This window comes from Rhinopithecus bieti, unplaced genomic scaffold (genome assembly GCF_001698545.2).
Source record: "Rhinopithecus bieti isolate Rb0 unplaced genomic scaffold, ASM169854v2 scaffold_13577, whole genome shotgun sequence".
In the NCBI taxonomy this organism is placed as follows: Eukaryota; Metazoa; Chordata; class Mammalia; order Primates; family Cercopithecidae; genus Rhinopithecus; species Rhinopithecus bieti.
This window is the reverse complement of record NW_016807867.1, coordinates 1,121,487-1,147,152: the sequence shown is the minus strand read 5'-3', so window position 1 is coordinate 1,147,152 and position 25,666 is coordinate 1,121,487. Positions and strand designations below refer to the sequence as shown.

The 25,666-nt window shown below is 41.2% G+C and overlaps 1 protein-coding gene across 1 annotated transcript in view; it reads right to left on the bottom strand.

The window, feature by feature from the left end:
• LAMA3 (laminin subunit alpha 3) overlaps positions 1-25,666 on the bottom strand; it is a 275,849-nt gene that overhangs the window by 147,684 nt on the left and 102,499 nt on the right. The window contains exon 11 of the mRNA XM_017883982.1: positions 23,725-23,859. Coding sequence (XP_017739471.1) covers positions 23,725-23,859 — 135 coding nt within the window. The remainder of the gene's footprint in view (positions 1-23,724; positions 23,860-25,666) is intronic.

Here is a 25,666-nt window from a genome sequence, read left to right as displayed (position 1 = left end):
TAAAGCCCCAGGTCTGGTGATTTATTTACAGGTAGACTTGGAATCTAAGCCTTGGCCCATGGGGCCCCCACAGGGACAAGACCATGTTATTTTCATTCTCTGTGACGGCCCAACCCATGTACGGTGAATTTCTCTGAAACAGATTTTTAGTAAATGATGGTGAATGACAGAATTTACCTGAGTTGTCATCGGAAACATAAAAGAAACTCTCACTGATGGAGGGGAACTTGGCTAGTTTACTCACTTACAAATTACCTAGGAGTTTCAACAGGCTATGTGACTTGTTCAGAGAGACACAAGTAGTTGCAGACTCACAGAATTTACTACCATTTCACTTTCCTATTTTACAGTCATCCATCCAGCAGACGTTGATTGAAGGCCTACTGTGTTCAAGCAGCACCCTTGCTAGGTGTTATCGTGGAGGTAAATGTGAAAACACGTATAGTTAGCCTTCCATATCTGTGGTTCGGGATCCGTGCATTCAACTAAACACAGATCAAAAATATTCAGAAAAAAACACAACTGAAAAATAACAAATATAATACAAATAAAATAAAATGCAATATAACAACTATGTAGCATTTACATTACATTATGCATTATGAGTAATCTAGAAATTTAATGTATATAGGAGGATGTGTGCAGTTTATTTGCAAATACTGTGCCATTTTATTTTATTATTTATTACTTATTTATGTATTTTGAGACAGAGTTTCGCTCTGTCACTCAGGCTGGAGTGCAGTGGTGCGATCTCGGCTCACTGCAAGCTCCGCCTCCTGGGTTCACGCCATTCCCTGCCTCAGCCTCCCGAGTAGCTGGGACTACAGGTGCCCACCACCACACCCAGCTAATTTTTTTGTATTTTTTTAGTAGAGACAGGGTTTCACCATGTTAGCCAGGATGGTCTCGATCTCCTGACCTCATGATCTCCCCGCCTCGGCTTCCCAAAGTGCTGAGATTACAGCCATGAGCCACCACGCCTGGCCACACTGTGCCATTTTATATCAGGGACTTGAGCATCCTTGGCTTTTGGTGTCAATGGATGGTCCTGGAACAAATCCCCCATGGATACTGGGAGTTGACTGTATTCCCTGATCTCAAAGAGCTAAAAATCCAGAAGGACTAGAGAATGATTGACATAGAACAAAGCTCTCCCACAAGACACTACCCACTCCATACAAAGCATGCCTAATGCTCCCCTAGCTATTGGCAGACAGAAGGACAAACACTCAGATCTCCTATAGCCATTTTCACCTGTCTTTCACCATGGCCCATGGTCCCAGCTGGCCTGTCTGCAGAGGTTAAGTCTCTACCTACTGGTAGAATTCTGAGGAAATGTTCTCGGGTTCTACATTGGTTAATTTGGTGTCAACTTGGCTAACTATGTTGTCAAATGGTCAAACACTAGTCTAGATGGTGCTGTGAAGATTTTTTTTTAGATGAGATTAACATTTAAATCAGTAGACTTTGAGTAAAGCAGATTATCTTCCATCATGTGAGTGGGCCTCATCCAATCACGTGAAAGCCTTAAGAGAAAAAGACAGATGTCCACCAAGGAAGAAGGAATTCTGCCTACAGATTGCCTTTGGACTTAAGCTACAAAACCACCTCTTGACTGCATCTCCAACCTGTTAGCCTACCTTGCAGATTTTGGACTTGCCAGCCCCTACAACTATGTGAATCAATTCCTTAAAATAAACCTCTCCCCATCCACACACACACCACACACATACACACACACACATACAATATATATTATATGTACATAGATAAGTAGATAAGATGTATCGCTATATCTATATTTATCTATGTGCCTATCTATCTATCTAGAGAACCCTGACTAATACAGATTTTGGCACCAAGAGAAGTATTCTTAGAGGACCAGAATTTTTTTAAATTCATAAATACAGGTAGGATCTCACTATGTTGTCCAGGCTGGTCTCAAACTCCTGGCCTCAAGTGATTCTCCCAAATTAGCCTCCCAAAGTGCTGACATTATAGGCATAGGCCACCACGCCCAGCCAGGAACAGAATTTTAAGAATAAATTCTCTGAATTAGTTTGGGGGTTTCTGGAATTGGTTCTCTAAATGACTAGATTTAGAAACACTAATGACTCTATTTCCAATAGTGAAGAAAGCACTGATAGTCATCGGTGTCATGTGGTAATAGAGATACACAAAAATATCACTATTAGATACTCCTAATCAAATCATTATGATAGGTAGGGTTCTGGGTGACCATGTATTTGATAACATAGAACATTTCTGTCAAACTAATGGGCATAATGAGCTTGGTTGGTTGCTCCTAATTGAGCTGGACAAAGTAGGGAAAGAAAAGGAGTTGAGGGATTTGAATTCCCACTCAGATGCAGCATAAATGACCTGAAAGTTTCTGCGTCTTCCCAAAAAGAAATCCTTATCTCCTACAGCCTCAGAGCTGAGACTGCAGAAAACCAAACCAAGAATCTTCATCCTCCGAGTGTCTGAATTGCAATGCAAGTTAAATTCCGAACCTTGCAGAGGATCTGCTGTTAAAGTAGGGGGATAGATTGGGAAGGAATGGGACTTTGAAAATTGGTTTGGGGACATATGGGAAGATCATGATGAAGATGGGGACACTGACCCCCTAAATTCCAATGAGTCTTCTTTGTCAGAAGAAGCAACTGCACCCCACCATGTCTGAGCAGGTTAACCCTGCTTTGCCTGAGAAAGCTGTAATGACCTCCCCTGAGGGAGCCGTCATGGAAGACCTGACTGGTTCTCTTCAGGACCCACCCCCATCTGACTTTCCTTATCAACTGATAACTGGACTCAAATCCCAACAAGCCCTGAAAGGTGAAAAACCAAGTATGACCCATGAGAAGGTACACTACACTCCAAAAGAACTAAATGATTTTTCCAATTTAAACACACAGACAGCTATTTGAGGAATATCTGTAAGAATCGATGTTAAGGGTGTGGAAACTGCTGCCATCGAATTGGAAAACCTAAGTACAATGGGGATAACTGGGCCCCAGGTTGGTGGCAGCCAAGTGTTGACAATAAATCACCAAAAGCAAGGTGGGTGTGGTTACCATAATGGACAGCAGAGTTGAAACAGCAGTCAGAATAGTCTGACTCAGAGACTTGTGCTGACTAGTTGATCATGGTGTTCCTGGGAGTGAAATAGATGGGAAGTCTAGCAAATTCTGACTTGCTTTGTAGAAGTGGAAGAGTTCTAGGTCAAATGAACAAGTCTAACCTGAAACATAAAAATAGAGTCATGTCCCCTCAATCAATTCCCAGACCTAAGCTGGTTTACAGACCCAGAACTCTTTGAACGAAGGGGAGAGTAGATACTATGTGGAAGAACTCCACTCCACCGCCAAACATTTATGAGGTAAATCTTTCTCCTAGCCTTTTCCAAAGAGACCTATGGCCTTTTACCAAAGTGACTGTAAGGTGGCAAAAAGGAAATAATCAGATCTTTCTATTCTTTCTATTATTGGACATCAGCTCTAAATTGACACTAATTCTAGGAGACCCAAAATATCACCGTGGCCCTCTGGTCAGAGTATGGTTTTATGGGGGTCAGGTAATCAATGAAGCTTTAACTCAGGTCCATCTTATAATGAGTGCAGTGGGTTCCTGAAATCATCCTGTAGTTATTTCCCCAGTTCTGGAATTCATAACTGGAATATACATCCTCAGCAACTGGCAAAATCTTCACATTGGTTCCCTGACCTATGGAGTGAGAGTTATTATGAAGGAAAAGGCCAAGTGGAAGCCGTTAGAACTGCCTCTACCTAGGAAAATAGTACAACCAAAAGCAATACATCATTCCTGCAGGAATTGCAGAGATTAGTACTACCATCAAAGACTTGAAAAATGCAGGGGTGGTGGTTCCTACTGCTTGCCCATTCAATTCATCTATTTGGCCTGTACAGAAAATAGATGGATCTTGGAGAATGACGGTAGATTATTATAAACTTAACCAGGTAAAACTCCAATTGCAGTTGCCATACTAGATGTGGCTTCATTGCTTGAGCAAAATAACCTATCACCTGACACCTGGAATGCAGCTGTTAGTCTGGCAAATGCTTTTTTCCTTCACATCTTGTAGTAAAAACCAACAAGCAGTTTGCTTTCAACTGGCTAGGCCAGCAATATACTTTCACTGTCTGCATTAGGCTATTCTTGTGTTGCTATAAAGAAATACCTGGGGTTGGGTAATTTATGAAGAAAAGAAATTTAATTGGCATAGTTCTGCAAGCTGTACAGGAAGCATGGTGTCAGCATCTGCTTCTGGTGAGGGTCTCAAGGAACTTACAACTCATGGCAGAAGGTAAAGGGGAGCCAGTACATCACATAGCAAGAACAGAAGCAAGCTAGGGGGAGGTATCACAGCCTTTTAAACAACGAGATCTCAGGTGAACTCAGAGAGCGATCTCACTCACTATCAGAAGGACAATACTAAGCCATTCATGAAGGATCCATCTCTGTGACCCAAACACCTCCCACCATGCCCCACCTACAACATTGGGGATCAGATTTCAACATGAGGTCTGGAGGGGGCAAACATCCAAACTATATCACTGTCCTACATCAGGGATCTATCAACTCTGGTCCTGTGTCATAATTTAGGTTGCAGGGATCTTGATCACCTGTCCCTCCCATAAGGCATCACATTGGTCTATTACATTAATGATATTATGCTAATTGGAGCTAGTGAGCAAGAAGTAGAAACTACTCTAGACTTATTGGTAAGACATTTGGGTGTCAGAAGGTAAAAATTAAATCCAATAAAAAATCCAGAGTCTTCTACCTGAGTTAAATTTCTAAGGGTCCAATAGTGTAAGTCCCAGAACAACGGATGGTTCTGCAGCAGGTCCAGGCTGCTGTGCAAGCTGCTCTGCCACTTAAAGCATATGACTGAGCAGATCTAATGGTGCTTTTAAGTGTCAGTGGCAGATAGGGATGCTTTTTGGAGCCTTCAGCAGGCCCACATAAGTGAATCACAGTAAAAACCCTTAGGATTTTGGAGCAAAGCCCTGCCACCTTCTGCATATAAGCCATCCTCTGCAGAAAACTTTTTTTTTGAGAAAGAGCTTTTCACTTTCTACTGGGTCTCAGTAGAGACAGAAGACTTAATCATGGACCATGAAGTCACTATGTGATGTGAGCTGACCATTATGAACTGGGTGTTTGTTATCTGACCCACACAGCCATAAGCTGGACAAGCACAGCAGCATTCCGTCATCAAGTGGAAGTGGAATATGTAAGACTGGACCCAAGCAGCCTCTACACAAGTAGGCTATGCAAAGAACGCCATGCTCCACACTCCTCTTACATTCCACATCTCCAGCATTATGGGGAGTTCCTTGTGATCAGTTGACAAAGAAAAAAAACAGTTAGGCCTGGTTTAGACCAGGTACTGCATGATATGCAGGCACCACCCAAAAGTGGACAGCTACATCACTTTTTCACCTTCCTGGGACATCCTGAAGGACAGTGGTGAAGGGAAATCCTCCCAGTGGGGAGAACTTTGAGCAGTGTGCTGGTTGTTCACTTTGCTCGGAAGGAGAAATGGCCAAATGTGAAATTACATATTGATTCATGGGCTGTGGCCAATTCTTTGGCTGGATGGCCAGGGACTTTGAAAAAACATGATTGGAAAATTGGTGACAGGGAGATCTGGGGAAGGGTCTGAGTGAAAACCCTCTCTAAATGGCTAAGAAACATGTCCTATGTGAATGCTTCCCAAGTAGACAGGAGGATCTGTTCTATGGATACCAGGCAGCCTCTGTCCCATCCACTTCTATCATTATCCAGTGGGCTCACAACAAAGTAGCCATGGGGGCAGGGATGGAGGTTATCCCTGGGCTCAGCAAAATGGACTTCCACTCACCACAGCGGAGTCCCCAATCTGCAAGCAGCAGAGACTAACACTGAGTCCTCAATACGGCACCATTCTCCAGGGTAATCAGCTGGCTACCCTGTGGCAGGTTGATTACTTTGGACTGCTTCTATCACGGAAGGGGAAGTGTTTTATTCTTACCGGAATGGACACGTACTTGGATACAGAAATTCCTTCTCTGCATGCAATGCTTCTGTCAAAACTACATTTGTAGACTTGCAGAATGTTTTATTTACTGTCATAGTATCCACATAGCATTACTTCTGATCAAGGAACTTGCTTCACAACAAATGGAATGCAGCAGTGAGCCCACGGTCATGGAATTCATTAATCTTGCCACTTTCCCCACCATCCTGAACAGGTGGCTGAATACAACAGTGGAATGGCCTTTTGAATACCCAGTTACAGTGCCAGCTAGATGGCAGTACCTTGCGGGGCTAAGGCAAGGTTCTCCAGAAGGCAATATCTGCTCTGAATCATTGTATCACATCTGGTTTCTCTGATAGCAAAGATTCACAAGTTCAGGAATCAAGAGGTAGAAATGGGAGTGGCATCACTCACTATAAACCCTAGTGATCCACTAGCTTCCAGTCCCAGCTGCCTTCTGCTCCAGTGGTCGAGAGGTCTTAGTTCCAGAGGAAGAAATGCTTCTACCAGGAGACATGACGATCATTCTATTGAACTGGAAGTTAAGACTGCTACCCGGTTTCCTCATTTCTCTGAATCAACAAAGATAGAAGCAATTGTGTTCCACTAATTACCAAGGGGAAAATGAACTGCTCTTCCAAAATGGAAGTAAGGAAGAATATGTCTAGAATACAGGAGATGACTTAAGGTGTCTCTTAGTATTACCGTGTCTTGTGATTAAAGTCAATAGAAAACTACAACCCAATTCAGGCAAGACTACTGATGTCCTAGACCCTTCAGGAATGAAGATTTCTGTCACTTCCCCAGGTAAAGAACCATGAGGTGCTTGCTGAGGGCAAAGGGAATGTGGAATGGGTGGTAGAAGAAGGTAGTTACAAATACAGTTTGAGTATCCCTTATCCGAAATGCTTGGGACCAAACATGTTTTAGATTTTTTATTTTTTGAGATTTTGGAATATTTGCATTATACCTGATTGGGCATCTCAAATTTGAATATTCAAAATCCAAAATTTTCCAATGAGTATTTGTTTTGAGCATCATGTCAGCACTCAAAAAGTTTTGGATATGGGAGCATTTTGGATTTTGGTATTTGGGATGCTCAACTTATACCAGCTATGACCATGTGACCTGTTACAGAAATTAGTATTTGTAATTGTAGTGAGTATTTCTTCCTATTTTGTTATGAATATGTTTTTTCTGCATATGTGTATGTTGTATGTATGTGAAACAAAAATCTTTGTTTTCCAACTGAACAGCAAAAAATCAAATAATGTGATTTAAAAGTGGGCAAAGGATATAAATAGACATTTCTCAAAAGAAGACATACAAAAGGCCAACAAGTATACGAAAAAATGTTCAACATCACTAATCATCAGGGAAATGAAAATCAAACCCACAGTGAGATATCATCTCCAGTTAGAATGGCTATCATCAAAAAGACCAAAAATAGTAAATGCTGGAAAGGATGTGAAGAAAAGAAAAGTATTATACATTGTTGGTGGGAATGTAAATTGGTACAGCGATTATGGAAAACGGTATGGAGGTTTATTTAAAAACTAAAAGTAGAACTACCATATAATCTAGCCATCTCACTATTGAGTATCTATCCAAAGAAAAGGGAATCAGTGTATCAAAGGGATACCTGTGCCCCCATGGAATTTTTTAGGCTCTAAAATGCAGATAACTTTTTTTTCAACTTTTAATTTAGGTTCAGAGGGTACATGTGTAGGTTTGTTAGTTATATGGGTAAATTGCATGTTGCTGAGGTTTGGTGTATGAAACCAAAAAATCGCCCAGGTACTGAGCATAGTACCTGATAGGTAGTTTTTCAGCCTTCACCCACCTCTCATCCTCCTCCCTCTAGAAGTTCCCAGTGTCCAGTGTCTATTGTTCTCATCTTTATGTCCATGTGTATTCAATGTTAAGCTCCTACTTATAAGTGAGAACGTACAGTATTTGGTTTTTCTACTCCTGTGTTAATTTACTTAGGATAATGGCCTTCAGCTGCATCAATGTCACCGCAAAGGACATGATTTCATTCTTTTTTATGGCTGCATTCTATTCTGTACCCCATAAATATGTACAATTATTATTTGTCAACTAAAAATAAAAGGAAAGTCATCTTTTGTTTTCTTCACTCTCTCATCTCCTTATCATTCAACCTAAGACGTATTGACTTAATACCACAGTATTGAAGTTACAGGATATCAAGGGGAACCTCGAACGTTACCCAAGGACTTTATTTCTTCTTCTGGGGAAAGGGTTAGTGCATTTTCAATTGTATACAGGATAGTTGTATCATGGTAGTCAGAATTGTGTCTTGTTATACTCTTTATTGATGATTAAGTACGGTTTCAAGAAATGTATATGAGTGCCAAGGTGGCAAGGCAAGAACTAGTGTTGGGTAATTTTATATGTCAACATGACTAGGCTATAATGCCCAGATGTTTGGTCAAATGCCAGCCTAAAGGTCACTGTGAAGGTATTTTTTAGACAAGATTGACATTTAAATCAGTAGACTTTGAATAAAGCAGATCATTCTCCATCATGTGGGTGGGCCTCATCTAATCAGCTAAAAGTCTTAAGATAAAAAGACTAATGTCCCCTGAAGAAGAGGGAGGAATTCTACCTCCAGACTGTCTTTGGACTTGAGCTGCAGAATCAACTCTTCTCTGGGCCTCCAGCCTGCCAGTCCAACCTACAGATTTCAGACCTGTCAGCCCTCACAATCTCATGAGCCAATTCCTTAAAATATATATATATATCTTTCTCTCTCTCTCTCCCTCTCTATCTTCCTCTATATGTACACACACACCTCCGATTGGTTCTGTTTCTCTGGAGAACCCTGGCTACTACAGGCTTGTTCTGCTATTTCTGCCCTAAAGGAAAGTGAATGCAGAGAGGAAAACATCCATGCAGGCATTAGGGTAGCTGCCTGGAGCACAGTGGTGGCAGCTCCACAGCATAACGAGGGTGACACAGACACTGGTCTTAGGACCACAGGGGTTATCTGGGGAGCCAGAAGACCCAGTTACTCTTTGGAGGTAAAAACAAAGGCTTGACCTTAAAAGCATTTGCAGTGTTTTAAAATTGTGAATTAATCTGGCAACACACTTCTCATTTCAATCCAACTATTAGTAAAAACTGCCAAATCCCAAACACCAACTCAAGCATTGGCAGCCCTTTTCTCACTCTTGGAAATACTATAAGGCTTTAAAAATATTTCAGTTTTGCTCTTTGTTTTGCTCCAGGTCCTTTGGAGTTTCTGGAGTATTTTACTTCTTCTTGTCTACTCCTCATTGTTTCTGCTTTAAGAAACTTACTCTCAAGAAGAATATAAAATAAGGATCACTAAAAAACGTCTTTAAAATAATGATCATAAAGGTCCTAGAGGACAGGGGCTTGTCTGTCATGCTCTTGAATGTCTTCCAGGATTAAACGTAGCCCTGTTCCACAGTACCTGCCAAATAGCTGGTTGTTACATGAGAGAATGAGAAACTATTGAAATCCTTCTTCAGGTCCAGCCCTGTATAATTCTTGATATGCCTTATCTTATTGTATCTCGCAACATTGCTATCAGACAGGTATTGCCATGAATAGTGCCTTCCTCTTCACCCGCAGTAATAAGCTCATGAGCGAAGCAACACTATATCTCTCACTGGCAACATATTTATAGGACTTTTCTAAAGAAAGCCCTGATACCACAACCCAAAGGCTACATCAGACTCTAATGGGGATGGTTCTGGGCCCTGGGTCAAGTCACGTGGGTGGGGCTGGGGGAAGCTGCGCTTCCAGGTACCTTCAGTTCATGTCATGAAAGGACCACCCGTTTCCACATTGCTGCCTTCCTACCCTCTGTTCTGAGTACTAGCTAGCTGCTACCTAGCAAGCTGCTCCAGAAAAGGAGGGTAAAGGGGAATAGGAAGGAGGAAGAGGAAGAGGAAGAGGAAGAAAAAAATGAAGAAGGGTAGGGGGAAAAAGGAGGAGAGGAAGGCAGGAATGAGGGATGGGGAGGAGAAAGAGGGAAGAGTAAACCCCCTAAATAACCAAATTAACAGTTGTATTCTGTGGTTGAAGACAGAGTCAAAAAACCCATAAACATAAATATATATTTTATATACATATAGACAATTCTCCAATATGGTCTCATATATATATTAATTTGATTAATTCCCCAAAAAAGAAAACCATAGGACACTTCAGTGAGTCAAAGTCAAAATGAAAAAAATACTGTATTGTACTTAGAAAAGTCTGGAGTAAATTAATTTAATGCAAAACATAAATCCAGGACTGCAGTTGGCAAAAGCAGCTTAGAAGGGTTTTAAAATTCTCTTTAAAGAAAATTTTGAATTTTTTTTTTTTTTTTTTTTTTTGAGATGGAGTCTCGCTCTGTTGCCCAGGCTGAAGTGCAGTGGTGCAATCTTGTCTCACTGCAACCTCTGCCTCCCAGGTTCAAGCAATTTTTGTGCCTCAGCCTCCCGAGTAGCTGGGATTACAGGCATGTGCCACCATGCCCAGCTAATTTTTGTATTTTTTCATAGAGACGAGGTTTTCCCACATTGGCCAGACTGGTCTAGAACTCCTGACCCAGGTGGTGCGCCAACCTTGGCCTCCCTAAGTGCTGGGATCACAGGTGTGAGCCACCACGCCCGGCCAGATTTTGAAAATTTTTAAAGCAAGAAAGAGCAAAGCTATAAGAGCACTTTTTGGCTAGAATATACTGGGCCAACTGATACACCATTGTGAGCCATGTTGATTTGGTTGTAAAATTCAGTGGGTCAAGTAATTAATTCCCTCTAAAAAAAAATCACAATAGCTATCAGAAAAAAAGGTAGTTACAAGACAAGGGAAGCCATCACAGACAAAATGTTGCATCCTCCCAAACTCTTACCAGAATGGTTCAAACCCTAAACAACAAACTGCAAGGTACACCTCGACACCACACAAGGCAGTAAATTTCTTGCACAGCTCAGAAAACAGCTCTTAAGCATGGGCAGGTTTCTCCGAGGTTGGATCTGTATGTATTAGTCCTTCACTTGAGCCAAGACTTTAGACCACAGAGAATCCAGCAGAGGCTGACCCCAGACATTCACCTGCCAGGGCCAGAAGCATGCCTGCTGATGTCCTCCAGCCCCTCTCTGAGAGGCTTGATAGTCTTTTCCCTCTCATGCTTCTGGTGAGGTCAGAAGGGTCTGGTAGACCTTTAGAAGCAGAGGTCCAAATCAACTCTACCAAAAATATCAATGAGGCCAGGCGTGGTGGCACACGCCTATAAATCCCAGCACTTTGGGAGCAGAGGTGGGGTGATCACTTGAGCTCAGGAGTTAAAGATCAGCCTGGGCAATATAGTGAGATCCCATCTAAAAATTTTAAAAATTAAAAAAAAAATCAATGGGAAGATAAACACTTATTTTTAAAAAGGAGTCCTGGCTCCAACCATTTAAAATAAGAGATATGACATTATCTTCATGTACTGTAGCTGATTAAAGAGCTTTTGATGTCAGATGTCAGTTTCTTAAAGAAAAGAATGCTACAGTTAAACCTCACAGGGTTTCCCAATCTTTCTCAGGATTGGTCACTTTGGGGAACTATGTTTTCTCAAATTGCTGAGGATTTTACTGACACATAGTTTTGCCACCCTGTCTTGGCTATGGCACCCTGATTTTACCATGGGGGAACCTCTCTTCCCTTGCTCCATTCATGCTGTTCAGATGGTGCTGACCCACTTCTAGTTCTGTGGATATGGGGGAAGACTCAGGCTTGGCCAATCAATGCACTGAATTCCACGGCCACAGGACTAATTCCAGAACTGGCATGTGGTCCAATCAGAACCAGATGTGTCCTGGTGGAAAGCATACTCTTTTCCTAGTCTTGAACCTAGAAGGATATGTATTAAGTCACCTTGAGCTGCCATAACAAAATACCATAGACTGGCTGGCTTAAACAATAGAAATTTATTTCTCCAGTTCTAGAGTCTGGGAAGTTCAAGATCAAGGTGCTAGCTGGTTCAGTTTCTGCTGAGGGCCTGCTTTCTGGCTTGTAGATGGCCACCTCCTCACTGTGTAACTGTGTCTTCACATGATAGAGGGAGAGAGAGAGTGAACAAGCTGTCTTGTGTCTCTTCTTATAAAGACATGAGTCCTATCAGACCAGGGCTCCACCCTTATGACCTCATTAAACCTTAATTACTTTCTTACTCCAAATACAGTCACATTGGGGGTTAGGGCTTCAACATATGAATTTTTAGGGACACAATTCAGTCCATAATAATGTGTGTCTAAGAGCTGCTGGCTGCCATTTTACTATCATCTGAGGCCTAACAATGAAGCCAATATATGAGATAGCAGAGTGTATAGATAAAGAAAAACAATCTTTTAAGCCCCTAGATCAAGCTAAACCAAATATGCCTGGACTTTTCTATTACTACCAAGAAGTTATTTTTGCCTTAAAGAGTTTAGATCTAGTTTTCTGTCACGTGAAACTGTAGAGTCATAACTGACTCTCTAATCACCAAACTATTAACTATTAGTTAACTATTTCATCTAGTACTCATTTTAACTATTAATATTTTAACTATTTAATCTAGTACTCTTACTCAAATGTATTTTATACTCTCCTTCCCAATGAAGCAGGTATATTAGAATAATTTAACTCTTTTTCATGACCTACAGCTATCACTATAAATGTCCATTTACTTAATCTAATAGTGATACCCTCAGGATCTTCAGAATTGGGTTAGCTTGTTTGCCCTTCATTCAGTGGCCCCAGGCTGCTGTACATCTTAAGCTTCATGTCTGCCTGTCTGTTTTCTCCCTTGCTATGAATGTTTCGCCTCAGTGATCTTTTCCCTCTCTCCTAATTTTATGTTTCTAATTTGCCATGCAATTGGCTTGCAAAACAAATAACTAAATTTAAAACAATTATTTTTTTAAAAGGGAGGGGGAGACTAGGCTGCGAGAGGGCCTATGGAATTCCTTCTGTATGCATCTTTGGAGCTGTGCTTTTCCACTTGACAGAGGTTGTGGCGGTGGGGACATAACTGCTTGGTTTTTACTTTTGCTCCAGATACGTGGCCACATAACCAAATTCTAACTGGATGGGAATAATACTCTGCTGAAGGTCAAAGAATTATAACATACATTTAAAATCGGGATTTTGTGAAAATAATGTTGAGAGTTTGTGGGCTTTTAAGGAAATCTACACTTATATAAGCAGAATATTAAAAATAATAGAATTCCCTAGAAACAAATCAAAATCATGGAGTCCCTTTAAGGAAGCCATGGTAAATGAAGCCACATGGAGATGCAACTGACTGTTAGACAATTAGTGTATTCAACAAGCACAACTCCCGCTGTCAACTAACTCCCACGGCCCTTTTCAATTTTCTGTAGTGTGGGTGACTGTCTCCCTGCACCTAGATGAAAACTCTCGGAGTTGTAGGGTTTGTCAGCACACTCTTAGGTAAGAGAACAGAAAGTAAGTAGAAATCCAGTTTAAAGGCGAATCTCCTGTCCTCCAGCTCAGACCTGATTCAGACCAAAATCCCACAGTGGGCAAGGAAGGTGGAGAGGTGGGTGGTAGGAGTGGGCTGGGGGTGGGAGTGGGTGTTCTTTCCCCACAGCTGGCTTCAACTTGGTGGGGGAGGAAGAAGAGGGAAAAGGAAAGAACTGTTGTGGTGTCATGATATATAGTGGTTTTTGCCCACAGTTTCTGGCTAGTAACTCTCATAGCACTTGTTACAGTCTTTTGTTATGATGTTGGGTGTGTTAGGCCTTGGGACAGGCCTCTGACCTTCTCCTGCCCTCTTTTAACCTGCCCCAAGGCAGGACACTAATCTTCCCCGACCTTTGTGATTTTGAGTCTTAAGACTCTCCCCAGAGAGGGTCAAGTCCATGCCCTGGCGGAAGGAATGCTGAAGTCAGGAAGCTTCCTGAAAAAACCAAGTGTACAGGGTTCAGAGAGTTTCCAGACAGCTGAACATGTGAAGGTTCCTGGAGAGTGGTGCCCAGGGAGGGCACGGAAGCTCCCAGTTTCTTCCCTCACACCTCGTCTTACGTGTCTCTTCATCTGTATCTTTGCAAAATCCTTTGTAATAAACCAGTAAATGTAATTTGGTATTCTCCTGAGTTCTGTGAGCCACTCCAGCAAATTAACTGAATCCAAAGGAGGGTTGTGGGAACCCCAACTTGAAGCCGCTCTGTCAGATGTTCCAGAGGCCCAGGCTTGCAGCTGATGGTGAAGGAAGGAGGGAGCAATCTTGGGGACTGAGCCCTCAACCTGTGGGATCTGGCACTGTCTTCAGGTAAGCAGTGTCAGAACTGAATTGGAGGACACTTGGCTGGTGGCTGCTGCTTGGTGATGGGGAAAGACCCCCACACATTTGGTCACAGACATTTTCTCTGTGTTGATGGTTGTTGCGGTGTAAGAGTAGAGGAAAACCACAATTAGAGGAAAGAGCTTTTCCCCACACAATTGTTCTTGGACCAGCCCTATGCTAATCTCAAACTGGCTCTTCTTCCAAGGATGCTGTGTAGGGTCTCTTGGTGGTCGTCTGCTGAGCACCACTCTCCCGCTATTCCCTTGTCCTCCAGGGATGGAAGCCTCTCTATTTCTGTTGCTTGTGACTCTCTCCTCAGCCCACAACTGCTTCAGCCCCTGGGCATTGGACTCACCATTTCTTTTATTTTCTGTTTCTGACGCTTTGAAATCTTGAAGCCTTGCTGACCCTGGAGGGACTGCCCCTCCCAGGGTGAGCCAATTCCCAGAGACAATAAACAACCCTCCAGAGAGCTGCTTTCGGAATGCACACTGGCCAATCCAGAGCACGGCCCCACTGCCTCCTTTACCAGCTCTCATACTCTGGTGTTCCCTGCCCTAATCACCCCAGGGCCAGGTACCAGACAACTAGGGTCAGCCTCTATGTCCCAGCGCCCACTGAAATATTCAAACTAGCCAATCCTAAACCTGCCTATCCCTGCCCATTCTTGACTATGGAAATGCTCTGTCTACAGTTCCTTCCCCTCCCTCTGCCTCCAAACCGACTCTGACGCTTCTCCATGTGGCCCGTACAGCATGCTCTGCCCCTCCTCTGGGAACTGTATCTTCTCAATAGCAGTTGTCTCCCAGTCTGCTGTCCTTACTGAACCCCAAATTTCCTATTAATACTCTCTATTTTAAAACAAGCATCTGGACAAAAACTTCAGCTGCTTTGGGTAGGATCTCCTGATGTGTCTGAGCAGACCTATTGGGCAGGAACTAAGACACGCACTGGATTCCCCTACATTTGGCTGTGGGAAACACCTACACATCCCTTGCCCCAGCACATTAAGCACAGGCCATTCCCAGCACAGGAACACTCTCCCTGCTCTGCCTCAAGCAAAAAAGCATCCAGCTCTTAGCCTTTGGGTTTTCCAAGCCGAAGTCTGGCCGGAAGCACCTCTGCCCTTCCTGAGACATCCCATATGCTATGGTTTGGATGTGGTTTATCTTGCCAAAATTCATGTTGAAGTTTCATTGTCAGTGCAGCAGTGTTGGAAGATGAGGCCTAGTGGAGGTGTTTGGGTCGTGGGGGTGGATTCCTCACGAGCAGATTAATGCCCTCCAAAGACAGTGACTGCATTCTTGCTCCCACAGGACTGGATTAGTTACCGTGAGAGTGGGTTGTTATAAAAGTGAGTCTGGCTTCCTGGACTCTCTCTCTCTTGCATCCTCTCTCACCATGTGATCTCTGCACATGCTCACTCACCGCTCCACCTCACCATGTTTTGCCCCAGTATGTGGCCCTCACCAGAAGCCAGCCAGATGTGGCGCTACGCTCTTGAAGTTCCCAGCCTGCCGAATGGTGAACTAAATAAAAGTCTTTTCTTTATAAACTACCCAATCTCAGGTACTCTGTTACAGCAATACCAAATGGACTAAGACACATCAGAGGTCCCTCATGCGTTCTGAGGCGAGGAAGAAGGGTAAAGAGTTCACAGCAACAGTTTCCTCCATAGATATCCACCCCTTCCCAGATTCTCTCTCCTCCACTCTCCTAACCTTTTCATAATCCTTTGAGTGTGAGACGCTAGAGTGTCATAAAATAAAACTGTTTTATTTTATTGGACATTTATTTTGAAAATCTGCACGTGGTGACTTGACCTTGGAATTTTGTATATATCATTGTTCAGGGCCAATACTTCAATGTTAACATTTTCAAAAAGAGTGATATGGGTGGTTTTTAAATATTTTCCTTGTATTTACTTTTAAATTCAAGCAGTTTTCTTTACTACTCATATGAAGAATATCAGATGATTCTCATTTGAAAGAGTGACTCTAATGAAAGGCAGATTATCATATACATTTGTTTGTTTTTTTGTTTGTTTGTTTGTTTTACACAGATTCTCAGCCTGTGATGCTCAGGCTGGAGTTCAGTGGTGCGATCTCAGCTCACTGCAACCTCTACCTTTCAGATTCAAGCGATTCTCCCACCTCAGCCTCCCAAGAAGCTGGAATTACAGGCATGCACCACCACACCTGGCTAATTTTTGTATTTTTTTTTTTTTAGTAGAGACAGGGTTTCACCATGTTGGCCAGGCTGGTCTTGATCTCCTGACCTCAAGTGATCCACCCACCTTGGCCTCCCAAAGTGCTGGGATTACAGGCATGAGCCACTACATCTGGCCTATTATATACATTTGTGAAATCCCAATTATCTATCATTTTCCCCCCGACAAAGGACCCCAAGCTCAACCTATTAATCAAAGCCAAACATGTTTAAAAAGTAACTGTGTCTGCTGCTTACATTTCTAGGTAGCTTACTGGTAAGGTCAGACTGAAGTCTCCACACTCTGAGTTACGTAAAGATTATAGGACTTCGAAATTTATACCGTCCTTTCTCCTCGCAGGGTTTAAGGAAGAATAGTAAAGACAAGATCATGGATTAAAGATAAAACAGGACATGCATCTCAAACTAGTTCTTCATGTTTGTCTCTTTGGTCCTTGCTCTTCATAGATAATGGTAAAAAATAAGGCAGAGTGCTTTCTGCCCCTTAAACAGGTTTAGGAAGGAATTATGCAGTGTATACTGGCACAAGAATATCTTCATGGGGAAAATGGATTCATCAGATTATTGCTGCAATTACTGAGCAACAGTTTCCAGCTGAATGAGAGAAAATTCACCCAAATGTTCTATGACTTCAAGTTATAACTATTTGAGAGTCTGAAGCCACAAGACCAAAGAGCAGAATAAAAGAAAAGTGACAAACTACTCAGAAAAGGAAAGCGGCAAACTACTTCCCATACTCAGAAGTGCAGATAAAATCCTTCAGGATCTTTTAGTGCAGTTTCCAAACTTTTTAGCCACGTTCACAGTAAAAAATACATTTTACGTTATAACCCAATAAACACAGACACACACACACACACACACACACACTAATAGATGATAGAGATATCTAGCAAAATATAAATAACTATGAACAAGAACTTTGCAAGAGATTTATTTTCTCTACTACTTATGATGCATTCTAATAATTTTTATTCTATTCTATTTCATTGTAATGCTGGCCCATACCCTCTAAATTGATTTCTCTATCCACTAATGGACAGTGAACTGCAGTATGAAAAGCTCAGCCTTAGAAGAACAGCCCTCATGCTTCTTGATGTCCGAGATCACTAGGTGAGGAAGGGGTTTAAAGAATAGAATAGAATTCCTGCTGTATACCAGGCTGAGAGTAAAAAAATGTGGGTGCTACTCACCACCCTGCAACTATCTACTCCCTACGTATTCTCCTGGGTCTCAGAATGGCTGCTATAAAATAAGTACTTGTGATTTCAATTCCTTTTAACTCTGAAATTCAAATGTACATTATTTGATCATCACTATAAAACATAAGAGAGATGAGCATCAAATTTACAAAGAGATAAGGCTGACAACTGACTGGGGAGGAAGACCCCTTCTTTAGTGTGTTGGGATTCCACCTCCCACCTCTGCCTTATCTTTTTCAAACAAGTTTATTGAGATAAAATTCATATACCATATAATTCACCCATTTAAAGTGTAAAGTGTGCAACTTAATGTTGTTTAATATATTCACAGAGATGTGCAACCTTTGAAACAATCTAATTTTAGAACATTTTCATTCCCTCTAAAAGAAATCCCATATTCATTAACAGCCAATCCACATTGTCCACTACCTTCACTCCCAGTCACAAATCTGCTTTCAATCTCTATAAAGTTTCCTATCCTGGACGTTTCATATAAATGAATCACACAATATGTGACTTTTGTACTGACTTCTTTCATTTAGCATCATGTTTTCAAGGTTTATTCATGTGGTAGCATGCCTAAGTACTTCGTTCCTTTTTATTGCTAAATAATATTCTATCGTATGGATATACCACATTTTATTTATCTGTTCATCAGTGGAGCATACGGGTTGTTTCTCTATTTTGGCTATTTTGAATAATGCTGCTATGGACATTCATATACAAGTTTCTGTGTGGATGTGTTTTCATTTCTTTTGGATATACACTGAGGAGGGGATCTGCTGGGTAGCATGGTAACTTTATGTCTAACTTTTTCAGGAATAGCAAAACTGTTTCCAGAGTCACTGTACTATTTCACATTCCCATCATCAATGTATGAGGGTTCAAATTTCTCCACATCCTTGCCAATGCTTGTTATTGCCTGCCTTTCCAGTGGATATAAAATGGTATTTCATTGTGGTTTATATTTACATTTACCTAATGACTAATAATGTTCAGCATCTGTTCATGTACCAATTGGCCATTTGTATATCTTCTTGGAAGATATGTCTATTCAAATCCTTTACTCATTTTCAGTTAGGTTGTCTTTTTAATTATTTTAATTTTAAGTATTGAGTTGTAAAATAATAATATATCCATATATGTGGATTATTTTATAATAATATATCCAGATTTTATATATTACATATGTATATGATACTAGTGCCTTATCAGATATATGATTTGCAATAACTTTTTCCATTCTATTATTTGTCTTTTCACTTTTTTGACAGTGTCCTTTGGAGTGCAAGGGTTCTTAACTGTGATGAAGTCCAATTTATCTATTTTTTCTTTTGCTGCTTGTGCTTTTGTTGTCATATCTAAGAAACAATTGCCTAATTTATGGTCATGAAGATTTATGCCCTTATTTTATTCTAAGAGATTTATAGTTTTAGCTCTTACATTTAGTTTCTTCATCCATTTTGTACTAATTTTTATTTATAGTATGAGGTTGAATCCACTCATGTTTAATGTTATTATTGATAGTGTTGGATTTACCTTGGCCATTTTGCATTTTATTTTCATATATCTCATGTATTTTTTGTTCCTCTATTCCTCCTTTATTGCTTTCTTTTGTATTAGATATTTTCTAGTGTAATCTGTATTCTGTTTAATGACTTTTTAATCATTTTTGAGTTATTATATGAGTGGTTACTCTAGGGCTTACAAAAAAGAATCTACTTCAGTATTATATTGATTTAGTTCCAGTAAAATAGACCTTTTACTCCTATGTAGCTCCGTTCCCTCTCCACCATTTTTATACTATTGTTATTATACATATTATGTCTCTATATATTAAAACCCAGCAACACATTTTATAATTATTAATTTATATAATCTATGTTTTCTAAGGAAGATGATAGAAGAAAGGAGAGCAAGCATATATTGATAGAGTGTCTTTATGAACTCTCTTTATCCTTTCTAGTTCTCTTTATTTCTTCCTTCCTATAGATTTGTGTCATTTTCTTACTGCAATACAGCTTTGTTCTCACCCATCTCCTTTGTGCTACTGTCAAACATATTACATTTTTATATGCTATAGGCCCAATATTTATGTACGTATGTATATATTTGTATATATAGCTTGTATACTTTCTGTTAAAATCACTCAAGAGAAGAATGTATAAAAATATTCAATTATACTGTCTTTTGTAATTTTTACATGTTACTCAAATTATTGTTTGATGCCTGTTTCAGCTTTAAGAACATCTTTTATTATTTCTATTATTTCTTATAAGTCAGGTTGGGTGAATTCTGTTACTTTTTGTTCATCTGAGAAAGCCTTTACTTAGCCTTGATCATGAACCATAACTTTGATGGACAGAAGATTCTCGGTTGACAGTTTTTCCACTTTCAGCACTTAGAATATATGATCCCACTGCCTTCTTGCCTCTATTGTTACTAATAAGAAGTCAGTTGTTATTCTAACTGGGGTTCCTGTGTATATAATGAGTCTTTTTTCCTGCCTTCAAGATTTTCTCTTTGTCTTTCAAAATTTTAACTACGATTTTAACTATAATAAGTCTGGCTGTGGATCCCTCTGTATTTATGCTACTTGGCGTTCATTAAGCTTCTTAAATGTATAGATGGCTTTTCATTAAATTTGGTAAGTTTTCCACCATTATTTCTTTGACTATTTTTTTCTATTCATTTTTCTCTCCCCTCTCTTTCTGATGCTCTCATTACACATATGTTGTGCTTAATGGTATCCCATATTTCTTTCAGGTTCTATTTATTTATTTATTTATTTATTTATTTATTTATTTAGTTGAGACAGAGTTTCACTCTTGTTGCCCAGGCTGGAGTGCAGTGGTGCAATCTCGGCTCACTGCAACCTCTGACTCCCGGGTTCAAGCAATTCTCCTGCCTCAGTCTCCCAAGTAGCTGGGATTACAGGCACCCGCCACCACGCCTGGCCAATTCTTGTATTTTTAATAGAGACAGAATTTCACCATGTTTGCCAGGCTGGTCTCAAACACCTTACCTCAAGTGATCTGCCCCACTCAACCTCCCGAAGTGCTGGGATAAGAGGCATGAGCCACTGACCACTGCCCGTTCATTTATTTTCGTTCTTTTTTTCTTTCTGTTTTCAGGCTGCATAATCTCCATCAATTTGTCATTAAGTTTGCTGATTCTTCTGCTAGCCCAATCTACTGCTAAGCCACTTTAGTGAATCTTTCATTTCAGTTATTATACTTTTCAACTCCAAAATTTCCACTTGGTTATTTTGTGAAACAATTTCTATCTCTTTGTTGATATTCTCTATTCAATGAAATGTTGTCATCACACCTTTAATTCATTAACCATGATTTCCTTTAGTCTTCTACACAGATTTATAATAGCTGCTTTAAAGTCTTTTCTAAGACTACCATCTGTCTCATTCAAAAGTGGTTTCTATTGTCTTCTTTTTCCCCTATGTATGGGTCACACTTCCCTGTTTCTTTGAAGCTCTGCTCTGCTCTACAAGTGGACACAGGTGGAGGTGGTGCCGTGGTCTTCTCAGTTTTCCTCTTCCACCATGGACCCCTATTCTGTGAGCCAGCTTGGGTAGGGGTGATTGGGATCCCAAAATTTTCACCCTGAAGTGCCTAAGTTAGAGCTCCTACCCTACAGGGGAGGGGTGGTGGGTAAGAAAGAGCTGGTCCTCTTTGCTGAGCCCACCTGGAATAGGGCTTCTGCTATACAGGACTGCAGAAGGATGAGAAATATCAGTGGCCTGCCCCTACCAAAATGAAACAAACCATAGCCCCAAACTGGGGTAAAGGGTAAAGAGAGTGCCCATCTTCTTGGCAACACATATGGGTAGACTTTCTATAAAACAGAGTTGAGGGTGGATAATGAAGGGGGTCATGGCTGAAATGTAACAGAGACTCATTTCTTACCTAGATTCAAATGTTGTTAAGTAAGTGTTTCTTCATTTGCTATATGCTCTTATGACTATTAACAGAGACTTCAAACAATTTTTTAAAATATTTTCACTGGCTAAATTTCTGTTTTACTGTAAAGAGTATCTACCAAGCTCCCTACTCTGTTGTTATGGAAGTCCTTCCTCCCCTTTGCTTTATCGTGAATACATTCATGCATTTTCTACCTACCTTAAAATAAATTAGTTCTAGTAGTGGAGAAATGTAGAAAAGAGCATTCTTAAAGTGTTGTATTATTCATTATGTTTGTATTCATAAACACAAGCTTTGTCCATATGAATGACTAAGTTAGAATATTTGTAATTCATTCTATCAGAATGAGTCTAAAGTTGTGGCTGGTAAAGAGGAGGAAAAAAAGAAAACCTTTGAGATATTTTCAGCCACAAGAATGTTTTGCATGCCAGGAGCCAGAAGGTAAAGGAAAGGTTTGGGGTATGGGATTCAGGCATTTAAGCAAACAGGAAGACAGCTGGAACTGACACTACAAGTTCTTAAAATGATGCAGAGGGAAGTATAGGTCAGGAGAAGAAAGGTGAAAGTGAATATTAACTTACAAACAAGTACTTCCTCAGTTCTAACAGCTTTACCTGTCAGTACATATGTAACCCTCACAACAATGAATTATGAGACAGGCACTATTTTTTGGAAATTGAGGAACACAGGGGTTAAGTAACTTGCCCAAGTTGACAGCTAGTGCCACCCCTGCTCTTCACTACTTTGTCCTCCACCTTAGGGGAGGGAGTTTTTCACACTCACAGTTCCTTAGTGTGGCTGACCTTGCAGGTGAGATGACCTAATACCTATTCTAAACTCCTCCAGTGTTCAGAGGCTGGAAAATTTAAAGACAGCACTTCTCAGACTCTGTTGGGGCAGGGCTCTGAATGTCAATTGGGTTTGCAAATTGGACGTGTGTGAATAAGATTAGACAGATGGGAAATAAGGAGAAGGCTGCATCCTGTAGCTGGTGGAGCATTTATGCAGCTGTGCCCTGTCTCTGGCTTCCTGGATGCCAAGAGATGAAGGTACCAATCACGGGCCTCCCATCCTTGCACTGGGCCATGGCAGTCTGGGCTTAAAACCCAGCCATTCCATTAGAGGCCTCCTTGGAAGCCCAGCCTAGAACCTGCTGCTCTGGCTCTTAATAACTCCTCTGGGTTAGCAACTAATTACCTATAGTAAATCTCTTTCTGTTTATAGTGTCTGAAGTGGTGTTTTATTTCCTGCCTTGATCCCAGACTGATAATAATCTTCTCATCTTTCTTCTCCCTTCCCCTACACCATTGTCTGCAGAAAGAAGAATAATGTCAGACAGTAGAAAGGAGGCAGGGAAGAATAATTTGGGCAAATTCATTCATTCATGTGTTCACTCACGAAACGTTGAGTGCATACCTGCCATGCTCTAGGGACTGGACCAGACACCTCCTCCTCCTCCCACCTTTCATCCCCCTCAGCAACTCTTGCTAGGATGGGATACTAGGATACAAACAAGTGGGGAAGAGGGGGCAGTTGTGGTCTCATGTCTCTATGATTTGCACACGCTGTCCCCTCTTTCTAGAACACCCTGCCTCCTTCTCTATCCACCTTCCCATCTTACTAATCTTATTCACACACTTCCAATTTGCAAACCCTATTGGCATCCAGAGACCCACCCTAACAGAATCTGAGAAGTGGTGGCAGGTTCCTAAATGCTGTTCAGATACCACCTCCTCTCGGGAGCCAGGATTTGAACCCAAACAGATTATTTCAGAGTCCATGTGCTTAACTACCAGGGAGGAGGCAGCGTAAGGTTGGAAAGAAGGGAGATGACAAGGTCCAGGTAGGACAGTCACGTGTAACATCCATATATAAGCCAGGGGCTCATTTATTAAACTGCAAGTCACACAGCTCTGCCAGAAAGATCTGCATTTCCTCAGGAGGAAATTTATCTGGAGGGGTTGATTATGAACATGCTATGTTTTGCCCACTTACCTTGGCAAATAGGGAACGAGTAGAAACCAGAACGGCAGGTATCACATCGAGGGCCCTCAACCCCAGGGCGGCACAGGCACCGTCCGTGGGCATCACATATTTCGGGGAGAACACCTTCCAGATTACAGTCACACCCTGCGGAAGACAGGAAATTTTCAGAAGGGGTCTCCATCTTCCATCCCTTTCTTAATTTCTCCCTTCCTCTAGGTTTCTATCATGGAAATACAGATTATGAATTATCTATGGCTATTAAACATTCTTAACTCAGAAGACTACATCTTGAAGGGAAATTTTTAAAAATTCACAAAAGGTCAGACATATCATTAAAAAAAAACATGTAGGGGTAGGCATTCATTTGCAAACCATTCTTTTAACATCTATTCATGTGGAAACATTTTCTTTTCCCTCTAAAGCTGAGCTTTGTAAAGTGTAACTTCAATTTAATAGATTCCCATCTCGTGACAGTCATGAATTAAACATATTTCTTCGTTCTAATTTTTAGAAGAAAAGAAACTAACATCAATTCAGTCCTACTACATGCCAGACCTCAGGGGCTTCCCTTGGATCGTCTCACTTAACCCTCCCAGCACTGGCCTTCCCCACAGTCAGGCTGCTTCTAGTACCTCTATCCAGGGCTTTCCCACCTCAGGACCTCTGCTCAGGCCAGTCCCTCCACCTGGTATGCACTTCCCTTAGTCGTTAGCACAGTCAACTCTTTCTCATCTACCAGGCATCAGTTCAAACATCAGCTCCTCAGAAGGTCCCCCTGACCAGTCGGTATAAATGGCCCCCACTTTCCTCCTTTTATTCTCTATCTTAACTTTGCTTCTCTTTCACAATGCTTTCGTTTTTGGGATCATATATTGGCCCGTAACTTGCTTTGACCACTAGAATGAGGTGTAAGTATTGTCATGTGACTTCTGAGTCCAGGTCACCACAGGCCTTGCCGTTTCCATTCTTGCCCTCCAGGAATCCTGAGACCACCATGGAGGGACACAGTCTTGCCTCCCTGAAGACAAAAGGCCACAAAGACAGAGACTCCCAAATGTCCCAGCTAAATCCAGCCCCAGAAAACCCTCCAGCAAGTCCAGCAGAAGACCTGCCCAGCCAACTCAAACAATTGAGAGAAATAACCCTTGTTCTTTTAAACTACTTAGTTTTGGGGTGACTTATGAACCAGAAATAGATAAGTAAATCACCCAGCAGACTGGACACTTAGTGAGAGCTCACCACAGGCCCCCAGGGCCAGTGCACAGTATTCCTTGGGAAATAGATATTGCTCAAAATAATAATTAAGTCAAATAAGAGCCTGTAAGACAGGTCAGTATTTTATAGATGAAAAAATAAAAGATGCTCAGAAAGGTTAATTAAATAGCCTAAGGTCACACACCCAGGGAAGCAGTGTCAGAATTTGAACCCAGGACTGCCAGATTTCAAAGCCCATGTTCTTTCTATTATACTAAAAATACAAGCTGAGAACGATTTTAAAAGCAACTTTCAGAGTATGTACTGGATTAGCATATATATTCAAACCAATCACATATTTAAAGCATGTATTTCTTTTTTCTTTTTTTTTTCTTTTTTCTTTTTTTTTTTTAAGCAGAGTCTCACCCTGTTGCCCAGGTGGAGTGCAGTGGCTTGATTTCTGCTCACTGCAACCTCTGCCTCCTGGTTTCAAGCAATTCTTGTGCCTCAGTCTCCTGAGTAGCTGGGATTACAGGCGTGCGCCACCACATCTGGCTAATTTTTGTATTTTTAGTAGAGACAAGATTTCACCATGTTGGCCATGCTGGTCTCAAACTCCTGACCTCAGGTGATCCACCTGCCTCAGCCTCCCAAAGTGCAAGATTACAGTGTGAACCACCACGCCTGGCCCTGAAAGCGACTGTATTTCTATAAATTACATTAATATCTAAATTTGCAACCAGTCCCCTAAGGAAGA